This window comes from Aspergillus multicolor (genome assembly GCF_047715735.1).
Source record: "Aspergillus multicolor strain CBS 133.54 unplaced genomic scaffold BDW74scaffold_11, whole genome shotgun sequence".
In the NCBI taxonomy this organism is placed as follows: Eukaryota; Fungi; Ascomycota; class Eurotiomycetes; order Eurotiales; family Aspergillaceae; genus Aspergillus; species Aspergillus multicolor.
The window spans coordinates 333155-353810 of record NW_027395962.1 but is presented as its reverse complement, the minus strand read 5'-3'; the positions used below and the strand labels follow the sequence as shown (position 1 = coordinate 353810).

The following is a 20656-nucleotide window of genomic DNA, read 5'->3' as shown; positions in this document are numbered from 1 at the left end:
TTCGTCTTAACATATTCCAACAACCAAGATTATAAGATGATTGATATGATGTGTCCGTCTGAGTACTTCTGCTAAAATTAAGTAAATCCATCCCGTCTCGACCCTAATCCATGGTATCACTAGCAAACGCAAAATGCAGTCAGTCTATCCCAATCTAAACCACAGCCTCTTTTTCAACAGCCGAATCCGCCCCCTCTGCCACCTTCACACCATCTTTCTCCTTAGGAGTATCCTGTATAGCCTGTAACTTCTTGATCTTCCGAATATCCACCCACCCAAGCCCCCACCCAAACGCAAACGTCGCAACACTAACCCCAACCCCCAGATACATGACGTGCCCAATAGCCGTCGTATAGCAGCGGAGCGCAGCAGCAAGGCGTCCGCTGTTCTCCTCGCCAGCCAAGACGCGCCGGATGCTCGTGGCGCCCGCGTTGAGGATGAAGTCCGGGTCGACGCCGATCTCGGCTTGGTGCTTCCTTAGTTGCGCCGCGAGCCCGTTGCTGAAGATGGTGTTTGCGGCGACGAGGAACACGGCGCCGCCCATGTTCTGGGTGAATATGATGATTGCCATTGCGATGGGGATTTGTGGGGGCGGGACTAGGTTTTGCACGGCGACGTAGGGCTTTAAGGTTGGTATTTGTTAGCTGGTTGGTGAAGGGAAGAAGGGGAGTGAAGAAGGAGGGAGGGGGGGAAGGAGGGAAGAATGCAAGGGGACACGGCTTACTGCGGAGGTCATGGCCCCGCTTCCGACGCCGTAGAGGATCTGGTAGCCAATCCATTTGGAAGAGGAGGTTGTGGGTTTCAACATGGACATGAGGCCATAGCCGATGGCGGCGAGGGCGCTGCCGCCTAGGTTCCACGGGAGATAGTAGCCGAAGATCTCGGCTGTAATCCAAAAAGTCAGATCAGATCAGTCAAGAAGGGTGGGAGGACGAACTCATCATTCCAGAGAGGAAGGTGAAAATCACCAGGCCTAGAGTTGTCGGCAGCAGATGTACGCCGCTCATCACGGGGTTGTTGTCGAGTACAGTTTGGAAATAAATGGCAAGGTAATACTCTGCTACCAAAATCGCGCCGAGAAGAAAAAATAGGTTTCCGGCCGCAGACCAAATAATACGCTTTTTGATCATTGCAAAGGGGACCATCGCGTTGTCACCCTGGCGGTATTCCCAGCCGAGGAACAAAATAAAGGTAACGGCGGCGCCTACCAAAAGACCGATCACCACAGAGCTATCCCAAGGATGGATAGTGCCGCCGTATTGCAGGGCAAGCAAGAACATTATTGCCGCAGGGCTAATAAGTAGGAAGCCTGGTAGGTCGAGAGATTTGATCGCGGTGCCGAGCACTTGGCTTGGAGGGAGCTTGGTGGTTGGCTCGGGGATCTTGACAAGGAGCAGGACGATTGCCAGAGCGGCGCCAATGGGCAGGTTGATGTAAAAGCCTGGTACTGTTAGGTTGTTTTACTTCTTTTGAAAGGGGAGAAAGAACATACACCAGCGCCACGTAACGCCCTGAGTAAATGCACCGCCAATAATGGGGCCCAGTGCAATACCCATCTGGCCCATGCCTAAATTGATCCCTAGGAACTGTGCCTGTTTCCTAACTGGCAACACGGCAGAGATAATGGTCAAGGCACCATTGCCAATGCCAGATGAGCCTGCACCAGCAATAGCTCTCCCGACAATAAACATGGAGGAAGAAACAGCTGCTCCGCAAATAGCAGAGCCAACCTCAAAGATCAGAAAGAAAATAAGGAAGGACCACTTGATATTAAAGTGGCTATAAATCTTTCCAGTAAGCGGCTGCAGGGCAGAGCTGCCGAGCTGATAGGCGCCTCCATACCAGCCAACATCGACAAGAGAATTAAATCGCTGCGTAATGGCCGGGGTCGCGGTCGATACAACACACATGTCCAGGAAGACAAGAAAGTATGCGACAGTCACTGGTCCTAGGATAGACCACAAGGTGAGCCCCGTGGGGTACTTGCCCTTCTCTTCTGCGGGATCGTTGTCGGACGTGGCGCTATTCGTTATGGACTTTTCAACGGCGGCGGGTTGATCGACGGCTTGCTCGGGCGGCATTGTGTCTGCTTGACTCATTTTCGGGGGCTCGTCAAGTCGGATTATCTCACGTGTGTCAGATATGTCAGGTTATCTTTCGGTGTCGGTGATGGTGCTAGTACGTGAAGGGCGGACGCGTCAAGCCAACCTTGGAAGACGAGCAGCTGGACAAGCATCCTATTTCCAGTTATTATAGAACTTTGTGGTGCAGAGGAAAGCTTGCCTTTGCACAGGAATCGGAATCTCCATACAGCAGCTGGGCTACTTGCTCAGCAGGAATGTTGAGATTCCGGATTCCGGTCCTCAGCCGTAGCCTGCAGAGCCGGCCGAGAACCCCGTTTGCGACTTCATCTCCGGCGGAATCGTGATTGGAAATCATTCTTTATCGCGGGTTTATCTGTCTGATTGGAAAATTGCGAGGGCGCCGGGGTTGAACTGGTCTCCGGGGGACACTAAGGAAAGACGTCAGAGAGATGTCTGATATCACGGCCAATTGCGTTGAGAGTCGGATGTTCAGAGGATCGAAGGATAGGTACTGCCGTGGGGCGCGGCTGATTTACTGCTTGCTAATTTAGATATGTAAAACTAGCGCCTACTCGCGGGAGTCAACTGAAAACTTTGCGTCAGATGTCACTAATTCTCCTCTCCAAGCTCAGTCTGCCGAGAGTAGCGCCTGATAATAGTGGATCGGTGTTTGGGTTGGCTTTGGTCTTATCAGAGGAGCCGAGATATTTCTAATAATAGCTCCTAGACTTTTGATCTGAAACGTAAACCACGCCACTGCTGTGCAGGCGTAGTACAGGTGTAGGGAGTTACAATGGGGACCCAATCAGCGGGATTAGCATGCAAGGCTTCGTCAAATGAATTATAGCCCAACTATATCGATTGTAGTTCGCCATCGACGAAGAACTGGTTCAGCCACATGCCAGGACTCATCAAGTATTCCGCTTGCTGCCCGTTTGCCAGACCCATCAAATCTGCCTCTGAAGTCGTACTCGTGCTTGTGTTCATGTTAGACCCTGGTCGCTCCTCTTCCCCTGCTTCATCGCGCCTCCCCGTCTCTCGCGGCGTTGCCACCGCACCTTTATCCTGAGACGCCGACTGGAATGCGCGCAGGCCGCGAGCCAGTTGGGCGAATACGCCGCCACCGGATTCAGGGTGCCCACCAGCAGCAGCGAGCTCCAGCTTGTCCGCCATGCAGGAGAGCAGAAAGGGCAGGTCAACTAGGCTCCGCATTGCCGCCGGATCCCACCCCGGCTCGCGCACCGCACTTAAATGGTGAAGGGTAGCCGCGCATCGAGTCAGCTGGGCCCACTGGACGAAGCTAATACCGAGGAATGCAGACGGCTGGAGAGTAAGGAATGTCGAGGTGCATGATTTGATGGCCAGCGCTGACTGCCAGAGGCAGGAGAGGCGGGTCGGCCCACATGTTGGTAGCGGAGATGATGACTTTGACAGTTGTTCGCGAGTGGATGCCGGCCGGTGGATGGTCTCAATGATACGCAGCTCTGTGTAATAGGTCTGAGCAAGGAGGACTATTCTCTATGAATTAGCAAGGGTGCTGCCCGTTAGAAATGGATGGGAGGGACTAAGATGTACAACGCACCAAAGTGTTGTTGCAATGCCGGAGGGATGGACGCTCGGATTTCTTGTAACTGGCCCATGAGTGTCTTAATGTAAAATAAAGCTTGTGGTGAAAGAGTCTCTGGCGGAGGCTGATCCGGGAGTTGGCCTTGCTCCCAGATTTGGGCGGCCTTCATGGCGAACAACTGTAGCCGGACTTGAATTCCAAGCGCAGCGTCGGATGGGCACTCGACACTATTGCCGTTGGCGACAATGGCAGCAAGACCCTCCTCCATTGGCAGTGTCCACCGTGGTGCATCGACATGCGGGTAGTAAGCTGAGACGGCGGAACCAAGTACGAAGCAAGCTAGAATGGCTCTCTGGCGCTCGAGGTAAAGGGGAATATCGGTCGTCCCAGCTTGCCCCTCCCTGCTGCCGTCAACAATATGGTTTAAGTGGCCGTTTGGTTCCAGGCGCCGTATTGTGCGGGTAATCTCTGGCATGTCTTGGTCGAGGAAACTTAACTCCCGAGCCATGGAGATGGCCGCGGCCATGAGTTGGGACAGAGTGTGATGGCTGAACAGGTGCTCCCAGCCCCAAGCAATGTAGACGAGGAGTCCTTGGAGTATATCAACATGTTTTCCCAGCTCTTGCTCTTGTTCCTGCTGCAACGAGGGCTGTAGAAATGCTGTCCTGCAAAACAAGCGCTTCAGCTCCAAAGAACTGGCTCTCTTTTCTTCATCCGTTGCCGATGTTACGCAAAGAATTGCGCGGAACAGGAACGGCCGGTCCAGCCGCAGCTGCTCGGCCGTGGTGTGGGCAGGCAGGTGGATGATGGGAAAATGATGTAGCATACGTGAACTGAAGGTTTCAAGGAAAGTTGATGCGGATGGGTGGCTTTCAGAGAGCGGTGAAGAGGAAGAGGGCGACATCAACGCGCTGGAGGTACTCGATTGCTGGGGGGTAGGCAAAGGCCCGGCAAAGGGGATCCCGTTGACCTGGAACCCATTCGTGCTGTCCATTGTCCACCAAGAGGTGGAATCTGTATCGTTCTCGACGCCTTGTTCGACAGTCTCCATCATACCACCTCTTTCGGTGCTCTCTGCAACAAGGTTCTGGTATGCGTTGTTCGGAGGGGTGGGTATCAGTGTTACCGAAGGGCGATCGGTTGTCCCGACGGGGAGTGTACATTGCTGTTGTTGTTGTTCCTGCTGCTCCTCCTCTCGACGTTGATATTGATGAATTGTTTGCTGCTGCTGGTGACTGCCTAGACTGCCGCTGGGGGTCTGCAGCAGCTCAACCAGTTGGCTGAGGGTGCCCTCGAGGTTTGCGATACGGAGACTCGACGAGTTTTGCTTCGGATTGACTCGGCGACGGAGAGCATTGGCGGGATGACATGGACGATTGAGGCGGTGGCACCTAGAGACTGGACGGTAAGACTGTCGACAGGAAGCGCAGGCCAGACCAACCTCTCACAGGCGCCGCCCTCGCGCCGGGGGATACACTTGCATTTGGTCTTGAAGCAGCTCAAACACGCCTGTCCATAGCGGGAGGAGCGGTCAGTATTAACCTCCATGTTTGACTTTGAGTTTGATGGTCAAGTGAAGGTGAAGTGAGCTGACCTGACAGTGGAGAGAGATGGAGTAACCAAGGTCGATTAAGTGAGAGAGATTAGCACCATGCTAGCTAGGTAGGATGACAAATGCAGTATGCATGTGATATTTTGGCGCTTGCTCCATCTGGCTTAGCTACCGACCCTGGGTACTTGTTTTGAAGCTTTGTCTTTGACGGCAGGATTCATTCTACCTAGTAGTAGTAGCAGTATCAGTAGTAGTAGATGAGAGTAAAAGCATTGGGTATACGCAATACATAGAATTCCTAGCTATCGCATTGCGACTCGTGTACAAGTACCTACAGTACCCAAGTAAGCTCAAAGTAACAGTACGGTAACTCTGGCAACCACAGGAAAGTCCGAAAGTCCGTAGACCTGAACCGTTTTCAAGTCTACAGACTCTATAACATCTCCCAGAAGAACGCCAAAATGTACATAGTGCAAATTGACCTTCTCAACATTTGATGTCCATGTCTACCGCGGAATCCGACTCCGAGCCGCCCCGGGATATTATCTCGCAGTTCCCCCTCCTCAATGCCTACACGCAGCTGCTGTTCGGCTTCAAGCTGCCGACTGACGTAGATCGAGATGCCATCGTCGTGTCTCTTCAGGACGCCTTCGACCAACTCAAGTCGCAGATCCCGTGGCTCGGCTGGCAGGTGGCCAGGAAGTCCGGAGCCGGCGGCATCCTAAAGGCAGTGCCATGGCCCACCGACGTGCCCGGGGAGCGCATTCGCGTCAAGCACTGCGACGAGCTCATCGCGCCCATGGCCAAGCTTCTCTCAGCCGGGGTACCAATCCACATGCTCGATGGTTCAATCCTCACACCCTGGCCTGCCCTGCCGCAGCCCCGCGGTCTAGACGGGCCCGACCCCGTCATCGCCATGCAGATCAACTTCATCCGTGGCGGCCTGATCCTCAACCTCAGCTCCCACCATACCATTATCGACGGCACTGGGATTTACCAGTTGCTCAACATGCTGGCTCTGGTCCTAAGCGGCAAGCCGATCCCGCCCGATCACCTGGACCAGGCCAACCGCGACCGCAGCACGGTGATCCCGCTGATCCCGCGCAACGAGCCTGTCAAGGACTACAGCCACCTACGGCGCCCCCCAGGCTACACCTGGCTCGCCCCCTCCAGCCCCTTAACCTGGTGCTACTTCAAGATGCCGGTCAGCGCGCTCGCCCGCCTCGTCCGGTCCGTCAAGGACGACAGCAAACCTGGCTCGCTCATGGTCTCCGAAAACGACATCTTCTCTGCGTTCGCCTGGCAGCGGCTCTGCTCCGTGCGCGTGGCGAACGGACAGCCGCCCGAGCGGAGCAGCAAGCTCGGCCGCGCCATCGACGGGCGCATGGCGATGGGCGTGCCCCTCACCTACATGGGCCACATGGTGAGCCATTCCCTGGTCCGGCTGCCGCTCGGGCAGGTGGCCGGGCTGCCGCTGTCGCAGATTGCGCAGGTGCTGCGGCGCGAACTCAACCAGGCCAACACCCCCTGGGCAATCCGCAGCATGGCGACATTTATGGCTCGCGAGGAACCGGACACCTCTGGCCTGCTGTACGGGGGCACGCATGACCCCCGTGCAGACCTTATGGTGACGGCAACGGGGCAGAAAACACAGCTGCCGAGTTCTTGGGGGCCCCTGCTCGGCCGGTCTTGCTTCTTCCGACGCCCAACCGCGGCCCCAATCCCTGGCTGCCTCATTATCAACGAGCCTGAGGGGGCATTTATTCCTCTGACACTCTGCATGCCTGAAGACGATATCAATGGACTGAAGAAAGACGCTTTATGGAAGCAATATGTAAGGTACGTTGGCTGAGCCGGGGGAAAATATCGAATATCTGCGATGAGGTACAGCCGGGTATAGATCAATTATGTTACATGTGCCTCTACGTACGAAAGTAGACACAGATGCTTAGAACTAGTACTGTTTGCCCTTGTCCTAGAAGTAGATGACGCAGTCCTGTCCTGGTGCTGAGCTACATATTTTGTTGCAAACCTCCAACCTGCCACTAGTCCGCCTGATTTTCCTGGTGCGGAGGACCTGAGTCCCTAGAAAGGTCCGACGGAGATTTATTCATGCGCTGTGCGTGCCGTTACTCCGGAGGAAAGAAGAACTTACGATGAGGCTCTTCGTTGCCTGAGCGTACTACACAAATGGCATTATAACTTGAACCTTGGGAGGCCCATACCAAGCTTTTGTACCTTGCATTGTTCCTCCCTTTTTCCTTTCCATCTGCGCACAATTATTCTCTCCCTCGAATAATGTTAATGCGGCTCCCCCTCTTGGCTCTGGCAAGTCTAGCCACCGCCGACAAGCGCTATGTCCATACACTCGAAGAGCTGTACGGCCCACGGGTATCGGCAGCCACGGAAATCGCCTCCTCGACCGAAGCCAATTTTTCCGAAGTCGTTGGCCCGCGGTGGTCGGCTTGGGAAGCGCCCCAATGGTCTGGGGCCATCAAGCCCGCAACTGAAGGAGATCTGCAGGAAGTGGTAAGCCTTGCCATCCCTGTACATCCAGCTGGAAGCAGTAGTTGATGTGGATTATGTGCAGATTCGGATCTCCGTGGCGAATAAAATCCCATTTATTGCAACAAATGGCGGTCATGGCCCCAAGCTGGGTCAAGGCCAGTTCACCGGCATCAACGTCAACCTCGGCAGCTTCAACTCGGTTAGTATTGACACGGAGAAGAATCTAGTAACTGTTGGGGCGGGGGTCAAGCTGTGGGATGTTCAGAAGGGACTGTACGATGTTGGCAGGGAGATCCGTATGATTTCCTTTTTTCTTACACCAATATCCTAGCTTACCATGCGATATCAATGCTGATAATTCGTTATCCGTTCAGAAACCGGGAACTCCATCTGCCCCGGCGCGATTGGGGTCACCATAGGCGGAGGCATCGGCATGATGACGGGCATGTACGGGCTCATGATCGACACCCTCAAGTCCGTCCGGATGGTGACCGCAAAGGGCGACATCGTGCAGGCCTCGCAAACGGAAAACCAAGAGCTGTTCTGGGCGATCCGCGGGGCCGGAGTCAACTTTGGCATCGTCACGGAAGCAACCTTCGGCATCCACCCGCAGACCAACGGCGGCAACGTAACGGCCGTCAACTTCGTCTACACTGCCTCCTCAAACCGCTCGCTATGGGAGACGCTGCAGACCTTCGACGGCCCCGCCAACCAGCCGGCCAAGCTCTCCTTCCAGGCCGTCATCCGGTTCGACCGCACCTCCAACTCCTCCCAGATCATCCTGCAGCTCTGGTACTTTGGCCCCGTTGCCGAAGCACAGCCGTACATCGACCGCTTCGCCGCTGCTGGGCCAGCCGTGACCAGCGTGACGTATCTGCCGCAGACCGATCTGTACTACCAGTCCCAGACGGCCGGGGTGTGCGACAGGGGAAACATCATCAGCGCGCACACGCTTGGCTTCAACCGCACCGACGTCGCAAGCTACGAGGCCCACTTTGCCGACCTCACGGCGTTTTACGAACGTACGCCCTCCTTCAACGGCGAGTCCGTCTTTCAATACTACAGCAACCAGGCGACTCTCCAAACACCCGCGTCAGAAACAGCCTTTCCCTGGCGTGACATCCAGGTCTGGTGGTAAGTTGACATCCCGTACAGAGCATGTTGCTCTGGCGTATCTCTATACCTGTGGGACTAATGAATTCCCCGCATAGGCTCACGCAAGATGAATACACCGATGCCTCGATCGGGCCGCAGGTCCATAGCTTCATGAGCGGGCAGCGCAGCAACCTGCAGGCCACCAGCGGCTTCTCCACGCCCCATGTCTATTTTAACTATGGCTATGGGGACGAGGGCGCGGCGGCGTGGTATTCGGCTGCCAACCTGCCTAAGCTGCGGAGGCTTAAAGCGGCTTGGGATCCGACTTCTGTCTTTGGGAATGGGGCTCCTCTGTACTAGAAGTGAGATTGTGTGTGTTGGATACAGAAACGGGTCGGTTCCAGGTTTCCTAGATGGCTGGAGAGAAGATAGTGGTTTTGAGAAAGATTGTTGTTAATAAACTACCTAGACGTGATATGCCAGCTCTTATATAAGGAGTAGAGAGTATAGCGCAACGACGACTAAAAAAAACGCAATGTGGTCAAAATTTTGAGAGTAACATATATATATAGCGCCGACCAGTCTAAGCAGCAGTAGCAGCGGCGGCGGCGTGCACTCTGATTTCATCCACCACCCTCCCAACATCATAGTCCCACACCGTGCGCGACTCCCGCTCCAGCTTCAGTCTGCTCTTCTCAGGATCCCGCCCCGTCGGCCCATACCGCCACTGGTAGATCTCGCCCATCTCGCGCGAGCTGCGCACAACCCACTGCCCCCGCGGAACCCTTGCTCGGCTATACGCCCGCAGCGCGTGTTCAATGGCCGCTGCACCTGGTGCCCCGCTGCTTCCTCGTCCGCTACCCTGCAGCACCGTCGCCAAGGCCTCGCAGAGCACAAGCGCGTCCTCAACGCCGATGCAAGCCCCGACTCCCTGGAAGGGACTGCTGGCGTGGGCGGCATCTCCGGCCAGACAGACGCGGCCCCGCGCATACGTCGGCGCCGGGTGCTCGTCCATGTCGAAGATCCCCCATTTCACCATGGTCTCTGGGAAGAGGGATGCGATCTCGGCCATGTGCGGGGCCCAGCCGGCGGCGAGGCGCACGAGTTCGTCGCGGGAGGCCGGTGTCGTCATTCGCTCGGGGTCTGGGAACGGCGAGGCCTCGTGAGCGAAGAAGGCGACGTTGAGGAGCGTGCCGTTCATGACCTGTTGTTGTCAGCTTAAATTGAGCTTATATAGGACTGGCGATGGGAGAGGCTGACCGGATAGGACATCATGTTCGCGTTTGGCCCGCAATGCATGCATGCGCTCGATGCCTTCGTCCTGCCGAGGGCGGCGATGGCGGCGTCCATTGGCACCATGGTGCGGTAGGCGACTGTGTGGGTGTAGCTGGGGCGCACGGCCGGGTGGTCTGCCCCGAGAAGCAACTTGCGCGTGGTAGAATGGATCCCGTCGCACCCGAGCACGGCGTGTGCCTCTGCGCGGGTACCGTCTGCAAACACCAACGTAACCTTACTGCCATCTTTGTTGTCTTCGTAGCTTGCCAGCTGCTTCCCAAACTGGACAACCCCCTCGGGCAAAAGCTCGGCCATGCCGAGGAGAAAGTGCGAGCGGACACAGCCCCAGAAGGCGAGCTTGTTGGCGGGGAGCCGGAAGAGCAGGGAGGTCGACTCGTCTTCGGCCTCATCCTTCGTCGCCGGATGGTAGGCGCTCCAGTAGCTCGTGCTTGCCTCTGCCTGGTCTGGGTCTGTCTTCTGGCTGATCCGGCTCAGCACCTCGAGGATGCGCGGGTCGAGGCGCCGCATGCACTCGCGGGCCACGGCCGTGAAGGCAAAGCCTGCGCTGATCTCGTGCCAGCTGGGGGCGCGCTCGTATATGATCACTGTGATGCCTCGCTGGATCAGGCCGAGCGCGGTCATGACGCCGATGACGCCGCCGCCTATGACAGCTACTTCGAAGGTTTTGGTTTCCGCCATTGGTCATGTAGGGAGGGTATACACTGAAAGTGAGCGGTGTTGCAAAGCAGGCAGAGCAGGTCGACACATCGAGTAACACTCTATAGGTACCTAGGCCCAGACTGGCTTAGTGCTACAGTATTACCACCCAAGTTCGCCCCTTCCGACCAGGCGGACTTTCCTTCTATTTTCCCCCGCACGGACTTTCGGAAGAAATTTGGTAGACGGAGTACCTCTCAGAAGGATCAGGATGCATTTCCAATCCTGGAAAGTCCGTTGCAGAGATAACGACAAATTAAGTCCTGGACCGTCGATAAAACATACAGAGATACAAGCCCAGTCGGCCCTGGACGAGCAGCACAACTCGCACCGATTTCGGGTCTACATCATACACAATGACAGCCTCCTCAACGACCCCTTCTCCAAGTTCCGCTGCGGACAACGCCATTTCAGCCACAACCTTTGTCTTCGGAGGCCACATCGGTACACAAAGCAAGAAATCACTCGAAAAACCGGTGCGGCAATTTCTCAGCGGGTGCAACGCAAAATGGATCCTGGAGGCCGTTGCCGGATTGCCGCAGTACTGGGCAGCCCTGGTGGAACAGATTCCCGAACTGGCTGGCACAGTAGCCGGGGACGAGCTGCTGCGCGACCTGGACTCGTGGCTGCGGAGCGGCAGTCCGGAGGGCGAGGGTACCCTGCTGGCTCCCGAGGCGGAACTACCCAACATCCTGATCGGCCCGCTGATGGTCGCCATTCAGCTAGACCAGTACTGGCGGTACTTGGAGTATCGGGTTCGGTCGCGCAACGATACGGCGGCGGTGGAGGATCCCCAGGCTGAACTGGTCAAGCAGCAGGGGCGAGTGCAGGTGGAAACGCTTGGCTTCTGCGCTGGTCTGCTCGCAGCGGTGGCTGTGGCGAGCTCGCACGACCGGGCTGAGTTTGAGAGATACAGCGCAGTGGCGGTGCGCATGGGAATGCTGATGGCGGCGCTCGTGGACGCACGGGAGGCATGGGACAAGGCCAGGGGCAAGGGGGGATCGGTCTCTTTTGGGATGGCGTGGCGCAGCGGCAGCAGGCAGGAAGACGACATGGCGAGCATTGTTTCATCGCTCGCGCCAGATGCGTACGTCTCAGTGGTGTTTGACGAGGCGCGGGCGACGGTGACAACGTCAGAACGGGTGGCGCCGATGCTGGTGCGCAAGCTGCGAGCGGCAGGGGTGAAGGCGGTGCCGTTGGGGTTCAAGGGCCATATGCACACGCCGGGGTTGGAGCGCAAGCAGCACACAGAAGCCCTGATCAAGCTGTGCGCTGCGAAGCAGTACAGCGACCAGCTGCAGTTTCCTGCCAGTGCGAGCCAGCTTGCCTTGCCGACATACGGTAACTCGGCGGACGGGTCCCCCCTTTCGCCTGGAGAGACGGATCTCACGGGAATGGTGCTACGGGCCATCCTAATGGAGCAGTTCCAGTGGGCCGGCATAGTATCGAGCCTGTTGTCAAGGCAAAAGCAAAGAGGGGTGTCGCTGCTAGCCTTTGGGCTGGACCGCTGCATTCCACCAGCCATTACACGGCGGTTCGGAACGAAGCAAGTGCACTTTGAGGAGCTGGAGGACGATATTGAGAGCTGGAAACCCCAAGAGGCCGTGTCAATGGCCAGCAGCAACAGCACAGAATCAGCAGCAGCGGCAGGGACAGAAGGAGGAAGCGCAAAGTTGGGAGCACCAGTAACAGGAGGAAGCACAGAGTCAGCGGCACCAGTGACAGGGGAAAGCACAGAGTCATCAGCACTAGTAACAGAAGAAACCAAAGCGTTAGCCGTGGCAGGAGGAGAGGACGCAGAGGAGGCCATTGCGATCGTCGGCATGTCCATCAAAGTCGCTGGTGCCGATGATGTGGAGGAGTTTGCAGCAATGCTCAAGACAGGCAAGTCACAGCACGAACTGATCACGCGCGACCGGATGATGCACGACATGCTATTCCGCAAGGCAGCGGATGCAGAGCCAAATCAGAACAGGAAATACTACGGCAATTTCTTGCGCGACACTGATGCTTTCGACCACCGGTTCTTCAAGCGCAGTCCGCGTGAGTCGCAGGCAATGGATCCGCAATGCCGGCTGTCGCTCCAAGCAGCCTACCAAGCGGTGGAGCAATCGGGCTACTTTGCGGAGCCCCAAACAGGAGACAAGAAAGAGCACATTGGCTGCTATGTCGGTGTTTGCGGTGTTGACTATGAGCAGAACTTGGCCTGTTACGAACCCTCCGCTTTCACTGCGACCGGTGGCCTGCGCAGTTTTATTTCTGGCCGCATTGCGCACTTTTTCGGTTGGACTGGCCCGGCCATGACATTTGATACCGCGTGCTCGTCATCCACAGTGGCCCTACACACGGCCTGCCGTAATCTGCTGGCCGGCGAGGCCACGGCGGCACTTGTGGGTGGCGCCAATGTCATGACCAGCATGCAGTGGATGCAAAACCTTAGCGCTGGTAGCTTTCTAAGCCCAACCGGGCAGTGCAAGCCGTTCGACGCAGACGCCGATGGCTACTGCCGGGCCGAAGGCATTGCCTTTGTGTTTCTAAAGAAGCTATCTGACGCCAAAGCCGCCGGGAATACGGTGCTGGGCACAATCCGGGCAACGGCAGTCTACCAGAACCTTAACATCACCCCGCTGTTTGTCCCCAACGTACCATCACTATCGCAGCTATTCAAGGATGTTATCCACAAGGCCGGCATTGACCCTGCGGAAGTCTCCCTGGTCGAGGCCCATGGCACCGGAACGCCCGTGGGCGACCCGGCCGAGTACGAGAGCGTTAAGCTAGCAGTGAGTAGCCCAAAACGCACCGGGACCGCTGTGCCCATCGGCTCGGTTAAAGGCCATGTGGGACACACAGAGGGGGCGTCCGGGATAATCGCCCTCGTCAAGGTTCTCACCATGATGCGCGGCAACTTTATCCCGCCACAGGCCAGCTTCAAGCGCATGAACCCCCACATCCACGCCTCGCCTGAGGATATGCTAGAGGTGCCGACAGCACTGCGCGCCTGGCCTGGTGACCGCAAAATTGCCCTGGTCAATAACTACGGGGCTTGCGGGTCCAACGCCAGTATGATCGTGGCGTACTCGGCGCATACACCAGCCGGGGGCGACCGTCGGATGGCTGCAGCTGCTACTGCTGCTCATAGAGGTAGACAGCCTTTCTGGATCCCCGGGTTCGACGCGCGGAGCATTGCGGCCTACAGTATGGCACTAGCTCGGTACCTGCGCACCAGTGATGAGGGCCGACAAGCGACGCTCGCAGACGCAGCATTCAATATGGCCCGGCAGTCTAACCGTGATCTGCCGCACGGGCTGGTGTTTAGCTGTCAGTCGCTGGAGGATCTGCAGGAAAAGCTTGCTCAAGCCGCTGCAGCGACCAAGGAAACAGCTTCTGCCGCCGGTATCACGGCAGTCAAGGCAGAGCGGCCGGTTGTGATGTGCTTCGGCGGCCAGGTGTCGACGTGGGTCGGGCTGGATCGCGCGCTGTACGAAGGGGTTGCTGTTTTGCGGCATCACCTCGACGCCTGCAACGCGGCTATCATGGCGGCCGGCTTGTCTAGCATATTCCCTGCGCTTTTCTCACGCGAGCCCATTCAAGATGTGGTTCTGCTGCAAACAGCCCTGTTCGCCTTGCAATATGCCAGTGCGCGCGCGTGGATGGATTGCGGGCTTGCGTCGAAAATTGTCTCGGTGGTGGGCCACAGCTTTGGTGAGATCACCGCACTGTGCGTCGCAGGCGTTCTAAGCCTCGATGATACAGTCCAGCTCATTGCCGGCCGGGCGAGGTTGGTGCGAGACTCCTGGGGCCCGGACCCGGGCGCCATGATGGCTGTCGAGGCAGACGAGGCACTGGTGCAGGATCTGCTTGAAGAGGTCAATCGAGCAACTGGCGCAATATCGGTCAGCATCGCCTGCTACAACGGGCCTCGAAGCTTCACGCTGGCCGGAACCACGCGAGGCATCGATGTTGTGGGGACGACCCTGGCTAGCCATAACAGGTTCGCAGGAGCCGGTGTCAAGAGCAAGCGGCTGAGCGTGACCAACGCTTTCCACTCGGTATTAGTGGAGCAGCTCGTTGGCCGACTCGGCCAGATCGGCCGCAAGCTGACTTTCCATGAGGCTGTGATTCCGATCGAACGGGCTACGGAGCACGAGCAGGGGTCTGCAGACAAGCTGGACTGGACCTTTGTGCCGACTCATATGCGCCAGCCCGTCTTCTTTAACCATGCCGCCCAGCGGCTGGCAAAGAAACACCCGCAAGCCGTGTTCATCGAAGCTGGCTCTAACTCAACAATCACCCTAATGGCGAGCCGTGCATTGTCCCAAGCCTCTGCTGCTAGTAGCTTGGACGCGCTCGCCTTCCAGGGCTTATCCATCTGCAACACTGATAAGGGCCTTGATGCACTCACAGACGCTACGGTCGCACTGTGGAAGCAGGGGCTGCGCGTGTCCTTCTGGTCGCACCACCCTTCCCAGGCCCAAGAGTACAGGCAGCTGCTACTGCCACCGTACCAGTTCGAGAAGACACGCCACTGGTTGGACATAAAGTCGCCGACTGAGATCGTCTCCCAGGCTGCCCAGGCGATGATTGCGGCGGGAGGTTACGCCGTTCCTACGGCAGCTGTCCCCCAAGTCTCAACTTCAGTAGTCCAAGATCCCCGAACGCTCCCTTCGTGGACGTTTGTTGGCTACCAGCAATCCACCGATAGCAAAAGATTAGCCCGTTTCCGCATCAATACAGCCTCGGATGCGTACCGGCGCCTCTTTGCATCCCACGTCATTGCTCAGACGGCGCCCATCTGCCCGGCAACGCTTGAGCTAGACATGGCCATCGAGGCCCTCTTCAGCCTCAATCCAGAGTGGCGACAGGCTAGTTGGTCGCCCACTATCCATGATCTTGTCAGCCACGCGCCGGTATGCGCAAACGCGACGCGCGAGTTCTACATGGATCTGCTGCCGCTCGACAAGGCCGAGACAAGGTGGCACTTCAGCCTGCAAAGCATGACCAGCAACAACAGCAGCTCCGAAACCCACGCCGAGGCCGTCCTGCATATGCGCGCCCCAACCGACCCCTCCTTCGTGCAGGAGTTCCATCGCTACAAGCGGATGTCCAGCCACGCGCAGTGCAAGGCCCTACTCGAGGCCCGCCCCGACGACGACGGGGTCGAGGCGCTGCAGGGCCGCAACGTGTACCGCGCATTCTCCGAGATCGTCGACTTCGGCGCCGTGTACCGCGGCGTGAAATACGTCGTCGGCCGACGCGGCGAGAGTGCAGGTGTTGTCCACAAACAGCACGAGGGGCTGACGTGGCTCGACGTGCCCATGAGCGATTCGTTCGGCCAGGTCGCGGGGCTCTACGTGAACCTGCTGACGGACGAGCTGCCGCCGACGGACATGTTTATTGCCACGGGCTGCGAACTCGTAATGCGCTCGCCCAAGGTTCGCCCGGAGATCTCCGGCAAACACAATGGCCCGGGCGTCTGGAATGTCCTCGCCCGCCATGAGCGCCAGTCGGACAAGGCGTATACAACTGATGTCTTTGTGTATGATGCCACCACCGGTGAGCTGACCGACATCATGCTGGGGCTTCAGTATGCGCGCGTGGCCAAGGCATCCATGAGCAAGATGCTCGCAAGATTGACGACTGACCACGCGTTCCTCAGAAAGCCAGCATCGGTGGCTGCGTCTATACCTACTGCTCCTGCTGTGGTTGCTGCTGCTACAGCTGCCACTGTCACGGCCACTGCTACTGCTACTGCTCTCGAATCCGTCGGGGCTACAGTGCGCGTTGAGACGAGCGTGCGCGTCAAGAAGCCTAAGACTAACCCACGCAATATCACTGAGGACGTGTATAACCTGGTGGCCACAGTCGCCGGCATCGAACCGGGCGAGATGACCCTCGACAGCGAGATGGCCGATTTGGGAATCGACTCGCTGATGGGTATGGAACTGGCGCGTGAAGTCGAGAGCACATTGAAGTGCACCCTGGACCAGGCTGAGATGATGGAGGCCACCAGCCTGCGCCAATTTGTTGCCTGTGTTGCAAAGGCGATGGGTTTAAGGGGTGACGATACCGCAGGAGATGGTGTCGAGCAAGAAACAGATGAAACTGACAGTGATGCGTCGGTCGTTGAACTTGAACTTGAAGGCACGGCCTCCGGTATTACTACGCCAGAGGTGGAAAAGGACGACAAAGAACAAGAAGCTGCTACCGGTGCTTCTCTGGCAAGCCCAACGACAGACCTGACCCTCTCCAGCGCTGATATACTGGATTGCTTTGGCCAGGTAAAGCTGACAACGGACGACAAGATCCGTGAATTCGGCCTCGACGGCATTGCTCGCTTTAGCCTTGCTGGGAGCAGTAGACTCTGTACGGCGCTGATTGTTGAAGCCTTTGATGAGCTCGGCTCACCTGGACTGCGTACGGCGGGTGCAGGACAGCCATTGGATCGAATTACCTTCCTTCCACAGCATTCGCGCATGGTAGACTATATCTACGGCTTTTTAGAGCAGGAAGCGCGTCTGATCGACATTAACGCTGCCACCGGCCAGATTACGAGGACGCATATAGCCGTGCCACGCAAGACCAGCGCTGCCCTTCTCGAGGAGCTGGTGGCTGCGCATCCAGAGTCTGCCATCCCCAACCGCTTGGCCTACTACGCCGGCAAGAACCTGGCAGGTGTGCTCAGCGGTGCCACCGATGGTATCCGCGTCATCTTTGGCAGTGCCGAAGGCCGCCAGCTAGTCCAGGCCATGTATTGCGATTACGCGTTCAACCGTATGCATTATCAGCAGATGGCAGAGGTGGTCCGGCGAGTGTGCAGCCGGCTGGATCGATCCGAGGCCGGTGGAACGGGAACGTTAAAGGTCCTTGAGATGGGCGGCGGCACCGGCGGCACCACCAACGTGATGGCTCCGCTGCTGGCATCGCTGGGCATCCCTGTGGAATACACCTTCACGGACCTGTCGCCGTCCATGGTGGCAAACGCCCGCCGCAAATTTTCCAAGCAGTACCCTTTTATGCGCTTCGCTGTGCACGACATTGAGAAGCCGCCAGCTGCGGAGCTTCGTGGGCAGCATCTACTGCTAGCCAGTAATGCCGTCCATGCCACGCATAGCTTGCTTGCGTCGGCACAGAACATGCGACTGGCCCTGCGGCCCGCCGACGGCTTTTTGATGATGCTTGAGATGACTGAGAGTCTGCCATTCGTGGATATTGTGTTTGGTTTACTGGAAGGCTGGTGGCTTTTCGATGACGGCCGCACGCATGCCGTTGTGCCCACTAGCCACTGGGAAAAAGTCCTGCACGAAGCCGGCTTTGGCCATGTTGACTGGACCGATGGCGCCAGGCCCGAAAATGCGTTCCAGAAGGTGATCATCGCTCTGGCCTCTGGAGCACCGGCGCCTCGTCTCCCAGCAACTGTAGAGGCAGCAAAGGTGAATGTGATTGACAGAGGTGATGTGGTCGCGCGCGAGACCGCTGCAGAAAAGCTTGTGGCCACCTACACGGCCGGCTGGGCCACCCCAGCGCTGGAATCTGCAACCCCAGCCCCTGCTCATTCTACAGCTCCAGCCGTCGTCATTGTCACCGGGGCCACCGGCAGCCTCGGCGCGCACCTCGTGCAGACACTTGCCGAGCGCCCTGATGTCGCGACCGTCGTCTGCATCAACCGCCAGTCCGGTGTCCCCGCCGACGAGCGCCAAGCCGAAAGCTTTACATCAAAGGGCATCCACCTGTCCCAAGCGGCACAGGGCAAACTGCGCGTCCACGAAACCGACATAAGCAAGCCGCAGCTCGGCCTAGCTGCTGACGACTACACCTGGCTAGTCGAGCACGCCAGCCACATCGTGCACAACGCCTGGCCCATGAGTGGCACACGGCCCCTCAAAGCCTTCGAACCACAACTGCGCGCCATGCGAAACCTGCTGGACCTCGCACGGGAGATGGCCGTGGCGCAAAGCAAAACCCGACGCATAGGGTTCCAATTCGTCTCCTCGATCGGCGTGGTCGGGTTTGCAGATACGTCCGCGGGCCCGCGCATCCCCGAAACCCGCGTGCCCATGGGCACCGTCATGCCCAGCGGCTACACGGAAGCCAAGTGGGCGCACGAGCGCATGCTCAACGAGACGCTGCACCGCTTCCCACAGCTGTTCGAGGCCGCTATCACACGGCCCGGCCAGATCGCCGGCTCCAGCCGCAGCGGGTTCTGGAACCCCGTCGAGCACTTTGCGTTCCTGGTCAAGAGCGCGCAGGCGCTGCGCGCGTGGCCGGCCCTGCGCGGGACGCTGCAGTGGTTACCGGTTGACTGCACCGCGGCTGTTATGGTCGACCTGCTCCTCCGTGACCAATCAGAAGATGATAAGACCCACCCGGTCTACCATATCGACAACCCAGTCGGCCAGCCGTGGGAGGAGATGTCGCCCGTGCTCGCGGCGGCTCTTGATATCCCTCCACAAAGCATCATTCCCTTTGCAGAGTGGATCTTGCGCGTGCGCCGGTCGCCATTGTCTGCTGATGAGAACCCGGCTGTCCGTGTCGTGGACTTTCTTGAAGGACACTTTGAGCGAATGTCCTGTGGTGGCATTATCCTGGACACGCAGAGAGCGAAAGCACATTCAGCCGCCATGGCCGCTGCTGGGCCGGTCAGTGGCGACACTGCAAGGGCGTTCGTAGCGTCTTGGAAGGCCAGGGGGTTTTTGAAATAGATTGTCGGTTAAATTCTGTTTGTTCTTGCTAAACTGTTGTTGTTGTTAGAATATTATTTGATAGCTAGAAAATAACTTCGCTCATAGTTATCGCGGCAAGCCTAACGTGAGTAAGGCTTTGTCATTTGCGGCTCTTGCCTAGAAAGCGTTAGACACATAGATTGGTTTATATGGCTGCCCGCAGCAGCCTTGACAATACAGTATTCCTTCTCAGTTCCTTTTTGTGACAGCAGAAGAGACGAGCTCATACCATAGCACCAGTGGCTTGATCAGGGACCCCCTAGTTGTAACTTTGACATAAATACTGGCACTTAGCCGCGACCCGGTCTCATCCTCATCCCATCCCAACCGCCAATTTGACTCGTAAACCCGAAATGGGCACCTCACTACCGCTACTCCTCTTCGACCTCGCCCATCTCATCTGCGGCTGCTTCTTCAAGGGGCGACTTCCTCGCCTTCATCCAGACAAGCTATTTGATCCCCAACGCATGCCGTTTCTACCTGTACGCCCACCGCGCGGTCCACCTAATATTCGCCATCAAAACGGGCTCTGTATTCATCACCAAAAGTCTCATACCAGCAGGCCTAGACGTCCGCTGGGACTCAGACTTCCAGGTGCAACTGCGGCGCGGTGTAGTACGGTATAAAAATCGCAGCAAAGAGCATCCGATCTCATACGCCGCGGCGCAAGGCAACACAGCAATGATGAATCTGCTTCTTGCTGACGGCTGATATTGAGTACAGGGGTGCACTCCGCTCTTCCTCGCAACGAAGCATAACCGCGTCCCTGCAACGCGGCTCTTGTTTCCTGGGGCGCGGAGGTACTGGCGAGGGATGCGTATGGACAGACACCGATCTCGGTGTCTTTACGCAGTGGGTCCCGCGAGACCCTCGGAGTCCTCCTCGCCTCTCTGGACGGGTATCCCTCCGAGTACAGAAAGCAGGGCTTGCAAAGCCTCCTCTTGGCGGCATCAGCCCGTGATCGTCACATCGAGTGGATTGAGTACGCACTCTTCCATGGCGCTGATGTCAACTACCAAGAAAGCGAGCGTGATCCGACTGCATTGCTTGTTGCGGTCGGGACGGCAGGTTTACCCGCCGTTCGAGTCCTGCTGCAGGATGATGCGGACCCGAACATTAGGCAGTGGCTGTCACAGAG

The 20656-nt window shown here is 57.5% G+C and overlaps 6 protein-coding genes across 6 annotated transcripts; 3 read left to right on the top strand and 3 right to left on the bottom strand.

Moving 5' to 3' along the window:
- Nucleotides 1-58: 58 nt before the first annotated feature.
- BDW74DRAFT_152651 (MDR family MFS transporter) lies at nt 59-2427 on the bottom strand. The gene is made up of 4 exons (XM_073724407.1): nt 1493-2427; nt 938-1441; nt 725-885; nt 59-622 (listed from the first exon to the last, which is right to left on the bottom strand). Exons 1-4 carry the CDS (start codon nt 2097-2099, stop codon nt 155-157), a joined length of 1740 nt encoding a protein of 579 aa, XP_073584179.1. The 5' UTR covers nt 2100-2427; the 3' UTR covers nt 59-154.
- A 203-nt stretch (nt 2428-2630) lies between these two features.
- On the bottom strand, nt 2631-5230 carry BDW74DRAFT_152649 (fungal specific transcription factor domain-containing protein). Its single transcript, XM_073724406.1, has 3 exons — nt 5093-5230; nt 3667-5042; nt 2631-3595 (listed from the first exon to the last, which is right to left on the bottom strand). Exons 1-3 carry the CDS (start codon nt 5197-5199, stop codon nt 2937-2939), a joined length of 2142 nt encoding a protein of 713 aa, XP_073584178.1. The 5' UTR covers nt 5200-5230; the 3' UTR covers nt 2631-2936.
- Nucleotides 5231-6732: 1502 nt separating this feature from the next.
- On the top strand, nt 6733-7101 carry BDW74DRAFT_152646 (uncharacterized protein). Its single transcript, XM_073724405.1, has one exon. The coding sequence runs from the start codon at nt 6747-6749 to the stop codon at nt 7053-7055; it is 309 nt and encodes a 102-aa protein (XP_073584177.1). The 5' UTR covers nt 6733-6746; the 3' UTR covers nt 7056-7101.
- Nucleotides 7102-7501: 400 nt separating this feature from the next.
- On the top strand, nt 7502-9166 carry BDW74DRAFT_185017 (FAD-binding oxidoreductase; the record flags this gene model as incomplete). Its single annotated transcript, XM_073730945.1, has 4 exons — nt 7502-7732; nt 7794-8007; nt 8086-8845; nt 8923-9166. The coding sequence occupies 4 exons, from the start codon at nt 7502-7504 to the stop codon at nt 9164-9166; spliced, it is 1449 nt and encodes a 482-aa protein (XP_073584176.1).
- Nucleotides 9167-9389: 223 nt separating this feature from the next.
- BDW74DRAFT_185016 (FAD-dependent oxidoreductase) lies at nt 9390-10780 on the bottom strand (the record flags this gene model as incomplete). Its single annotated transcript, XM_073730944.1, has 2 exons — nt 9390-10010; nt 10067-10780. 2 exons carry the CDS (start codon nt 10778-10780, stop codon nt 9390-9392), a joined length of 1335 nt encoding a protein of 444 aa, XP_073584175.1.
- A 374-nt stretch (nt 10781-11154) lies between these two features.
- BDW74DRAFT_177819 (uncharacterized protein) lies at nt 11155-19497 on the top strand (the record flags this gene model as incomplete). Its single annotated transcript, XM_073728997.1, has 1 exon — nt 11155-19497. One exon carries the CDS (start codon nt 11155-11157, stop codon nt 19495-19497), a length of 8343 nt encoding a protein of 2780 aa, XP_073584174.1.
- Nucleotides 19498-20656: the final 1159 nt, after the last annotated feature.

Excerpts from the sequence above, each read along its gene's own strand:
- BDW74DRAFT_152646 (XM_073724405.1), top strand. The coding sequence starts at position 6,747 with ATGGCGACATTTATGGCTCGCGAGGAACCGGACACCTCTGGCCTGCTG.
- BDW74DRAFT_152651 (XM_073724407.1), bottom strand. The coding sequence starts at position 2,099 with ATGAGTCAAGCAGACACAATGCCGCCCGAGCAAGCCGTCGATCAACCC. Across the intron at positions 886-937 it reads CTTCCTCTCTGGAATGATGA|CCGAGATCTTCGGCTACTAT; the intron begins GTTCGTCCTCCC and ends TTTGGATTACAG. Across the intron at positions 623-724 it reads GCGGGGCCATGACCTCCGCA|CCCTACGTCGCCGTGCAAAA; the intron begins GTAAGCCGTGTC and ends CCAACCTTAAAG.
- BDW74DRAFT_152649 (XM_073724406.1), bottom strand. The coding sequence starts at position 5,199 with ATGGAGGTTAATACTGACCGCTCCTCCCGCTATGGACAGGCGTGTTTG. Across the intron at positions 5,043-5,092 it reads GAGGGCGGCGCCTGTGAGAG|GTGCCACCGCCTCAATCGTC; the intron begins GTTGGTCTGGCC and ends TCCAGTCTCTAG. Across the intron at positions 3,596-3,666 it reads GGCATTGCAACAACACTTTG|TCCTCCTTGCTCAGACCTAT; the intron begins GTGCGTTGTACA and ends CATAGAGAATAG.